This window comes from Apteryx rowi, unplaced genomic scaffold (assembly GCF_003343035.1).
Source record: "Apteryx rowi isolate R43461 unplaced genomic scaffold, aptRow1 scaffold_2, whole genome shotgun sequence".
NCBI classification, from domain to species: domain Eukaryota; kingdom Metazoa; phylum Chordata; class Aves; order Apterygiformes; family Apterygidae; genus Apteryx; species Apteryx rowi.
Window position 1 is genome coordinate 4,080,957 of NW_020448307.1, and position 3,933 is coordinate 4,084,889.

Here is a 3,933-nt window from a genome sequence, read left to right on the forward strand (position 1 = left end):
TCTGGTCCGTTTACGGTTTTTTCGATGTTTTCTTTCTGTTTTTTTTTTTTAAACAAAAACCGCTGTTCTGTTGGTTGTGTCGTTGGTTTGCATTAATTTTTTTTTTCTAGGCAATCGAAATCCGCGGAGCTTTTGGGGTTTTTAGTTTTTTTTCCTCTCTCGCTTGCTCGGGTTTTGCTTTTAATTATCATCTCTCTTTTTTTTGTGTGTGTGTGTATATGTGTGTGTGTGTGTGTGTATGTGTGTGTGTGTGTGTGTGTGTGTTTCCGTTAAACGTCGCTTTGTTTCTGCTTTGCTTTGCTTTGCTTTGCTTTGCTTCGCTTCGCCGGCGCGTTTGTCGGAGGCGGCTCGCGTCAAGTCCGTCAACTGTTGTACTGGCAGGCGTTTAGACTGGAGCCGGGGCTTTGCAAACTGCTGTAGCCGAAACTGGAGTGCTGCTTTGATTTCAGTCTGAGGCTGGCTAAACTGGAGTTGCAAGTGTCCCGGTAGACGCTGTAGGGCGAGCCCGGCGGCCCGTAGGGACACGCCGGCGACGACATGGCCGAGTTGAGCGAGGAGCCGCCGAGGTTGTTGATGTTGTTGAGGCCGGAGTTGGCCATGGCCGGCACGGCGGAGTGGCCCATGCCGGAGGGCATGTTCATGGAGGAGATGCTGCTGGGCGCCGAGAACATGGACTGCGAGGACAGGGGGCTCATGGAGTTGAAGAAGGTGAAGCTCTTGGTGGAGAGCGGCGCCGGCGTGAGGCTCTTGGTGGCCCAGTTGTTGTAGGGGTAGCCGGCGTAGACGTCGTCGTAGGGCTGCATGAGCCCGCTGAACTGCGGCACGTAGCCGTTCTTGCACAGGTCCATCTGCTGGTTCCGCTCCCGCTTCCGCCACTTGGCTCGCCGGTTTTTGAACCAGACCTGCGGGGGCACCGACACGGCGCGGTGAGTGCGGGCCGCCGCCGCCCCCGCTCCCTCCTTCCCTCCCTCCCTCCCTCCCTCCCTCCGCTGCCTGCCCTGCCCGCAGCCGCGCACGGCTCCGCGCGCGCGGCAGCAGCACCGCGGGGGCGCAGGGGCGCGCACGGGGCGCGGGGCAGCACCGCGTCCCGGAGCGCGCGGGGGCCGGGGACGGCGCCGGGCGCAGGGAAGGGGCCGGGGCCGAGGATGCGGCGCCGGGAAGCGGCACTGCGCGGCCTCTCCCGCAGCCCCCTGCCCCGGCAGAGCGGGTCTCCGGCCCCGCGGCGCCGGGCGCAGCTGCCCCTCCGCTCCCCTCCGCCGAGCGCAGGAGCGGGGCGACGCCGCGGACCGCGCTGATTAGGGCCGGCTCGCCCCGGCTCCGCCGTGTTTCCCCATGCTAATGCCGTGTAATAAAAGTGCCCTGTTACAGATCATAAAAAGGGGGATTGGATTAGTATGTTTAGGTTAAAAAAAAAAAAATCGGTCCCTGCATCGCCCTTGGATGGATGCAGCCTCTGCCTTTATATCTAATGAGAATTTACAGCCCTGACTAGGGAACAGAGAAGCGGGGGCCGCTCCTGGTGTTTGATGCAAAAACCTGATCCAGGCTCTCTCGCTCCCTCTCGCTCCCTCTCTCTCTCTCTCTCTCTTTTTTTTTTTTAGCCCTTTAGGAAAGTGCTTGAGTCCCCTGTGCTGGAAGCCATGAGCCGGGGCAAGAAGGGCCGCCCGCGCCGGGCAGCCCCAAATTCTCTTTCCAGGTTAAAAAAAATAGCCTCGCCGTGCCCGGCGGCTCAGCGCGGCCCGCCAGCCTCTGCTGCCGCATCCCCCCGCGGAGCCCGGGCCCCTGGGCGCGCGCGGCCCCGCGCAGGCTGCGCTCCCCTCGCCCGCAGCCCGCGCCGCCCGCCGCAGCCGGCCCGGGGGCCGCTCCTCGGGCCTCGCCTCCCGGCACAGGAATGGCGCAACTGTTAGTGAACCCCGATGGCAGGGCTGGAAACTTCGAGGGAAAGAATGGCGAGGTCTATTGGAAAAATAATAATAATAAGGGAAAAAAAATCCCATATAAATATGAAGAGGAAACGAAAGCCAGCATGTTCAAAACCTGTAATTCACTCCTCGGAAGGTGCTTCCAGACAGGAATTTCCTGAAAATGAGGGTAATAGTTTTAATTATGGCTCCTAGACATTTTAAAGTAAGGCCCTCAAAGCAAATCAAGGTTAGATTTGCAAGCTGCAATCTCAGAACATCAAACCAAAACATCTCCATACAGAGGGAGAACGAAATAATGGTAATGGCAACTCGTATATTAGTTTTATTTGCTTCCTGAAGTATTCCAGCAATATTAATGCAGCTCAGTCCTCTCCCTGGCTTTGTTTTGTTTTAAATGCAATTAAGACAACGCTTTCAGATGCAGCGGCTGTCTACTCGGGAGAGATTCAAAACACAATCTCTGCGATCTGATTTGGTCACTCGCCGTTTAATTGCCGAGACAAAAGTGGCTTTTCCCAGCTGCGGGGCTGCCCGTTGCAGCGCCCGGCAGCCAGAGCCTCGCGCACCTCCGTTTTTCCCGGCAGTTTCCGTGCGGGCGCGGAGCCCCGCCGCCGCCCCGCGCCCTCCGCGCGGCCCCCTGCGCCGGCACCCGCGGAAGCAGCCCGGCAGGGAGGCGGGGGGGAGGCGGGCAAAGCGGGCCGGCCAAGGCACGGCGGGCGGAAAGTCTAAGGATCGATCCAGCCCGAGCGGCTCCGACCTGGCCCTTCGCTGCGGACCTATCGCACGCGTAAATCTCCCTCCCTAAACGACTGCCGCGACTATATATATATATATATACACCGAGGTGGCACCGGCGCGGAGACATGGCCAGACCCGGCACCTTCGCCTCTCAAGCGTGCGGCCGCCGCACTTATTGACTTTGCAGTGCCAGCGCCGCCCGGCCCTTGGCCGTCAGCTTGTCCATCGGCGGCGTCCGCAAGCAACCGGCCTGCCGGCCCGGCGGTGCCCGGCCGCGGGGCGCGCAGGATGCGCGGCCACGGGGGCTTCGTCGAGCCCGCCCGGCCTTGCGGACGGGGCCGAGCAGGCTGAGCCGCGATGCAGCGGCCACCAGCGCTCCAAGCAGCAGCTTATTGAAATATTATTATTATCACGACTATGGTTATAACGTGGCGGAGCCCCTGGCGTGGCCGGGCCTCCCCAGGCCCCGCTCCGAGAGGCAGCCCCGCGGCCGGGACATGGCTCTCTCCTCCTCGGCCGGGACCCGAAGTTTTGCAATTAAAATAACCCCCCCGCCGGCCCCGCGCTCCCGAGAGGGGCGATTCCCCCCCAGCCCGACCCCGCGACGGCAGCTGCCCCCGCGCCGCATCCCCGCAGCACCCCGGGCCCGCGGAGCGGCGTGTCCCGCGCCCCTCTTACCCGGACTCGGGGCTCGGTGAGGTTTGTCCACACGGCGATCTCCTCCCGCATGCTCATGTCCGGGTAGCGGTTCCTCTGGAAAGTGGCCTCCAGCTCCTGCAGCTGCTGGCTGGTGAAGTGGGTCCGCTGCCGCCGCTGCTTCTTCTTCTTCGCCGGGTCGTCAGCGGCCCCGTCCTCGTTTTTCTGCTCGCCGCTTCGCTCCTTTTCTGCGGTGGAGTGTCGGTTGTTTTTTTTGTTGTTGTTGTTGCATTTTTGTTTTGTTTTGTTTTGCTTTGTTTTGTTTTTGCAAGCAGAAATACAGACACACAAAGGCAGGCACGCAGCCCCCTGCCCGCCCCGCCGGAGGGACACGCGGGGGGGCCCACGCGGGGCCCCGCCAGCCGCCCCGCAGCCCCGCAGCGAGACCCGCCGTTTCCCGGCGCAGCTGCGGCAGGAGCGCGGTGCCCTGCTCGGCCCCAGCCCGGCGGGGAGGCTGCGGGACACCGGGGCCGAAGAGGACCAGAGGGGCGAGGGCAGCCACGGAGGGAGCGGATCCCCTGAAGCATCGGCCTGTTTTCCCCTCCCCGGCTCCCTTTTTTTTTTTTTTTTTTTT

General features: G+C 61.8%; 1 protein-coding gene across 1 annotated transcript in view; it reads right to left on the reverse strand.

The window, feature by feature from the left end:
• Positions 1 to 319: 319 nt before the first annotated feature.
• The window catches only part of PITX1 (paired like homeodomain 1), a 10,207-nt gene continuing 6,593 nt past the window's right edge, over positions 320 to 3,933 (reverse strand). The window contains exons 3-4 of the mRNA XM_026063534.1: positions 3,342 to 3,547; positions 320 to 902 (exon numbers count right to left, since the gene is read on the reverse strand). Coding sequence (XP_025919319.1) covers positions 363 to 902; positions 3,342 to 3,547 — 746 coding nt within the window. The 3' untranslated portion in view covers positions 320 to 362. The remainder of the gene's footprint in view (positions 903 to 3,341; positions 3,548 to 3,933) is intronic.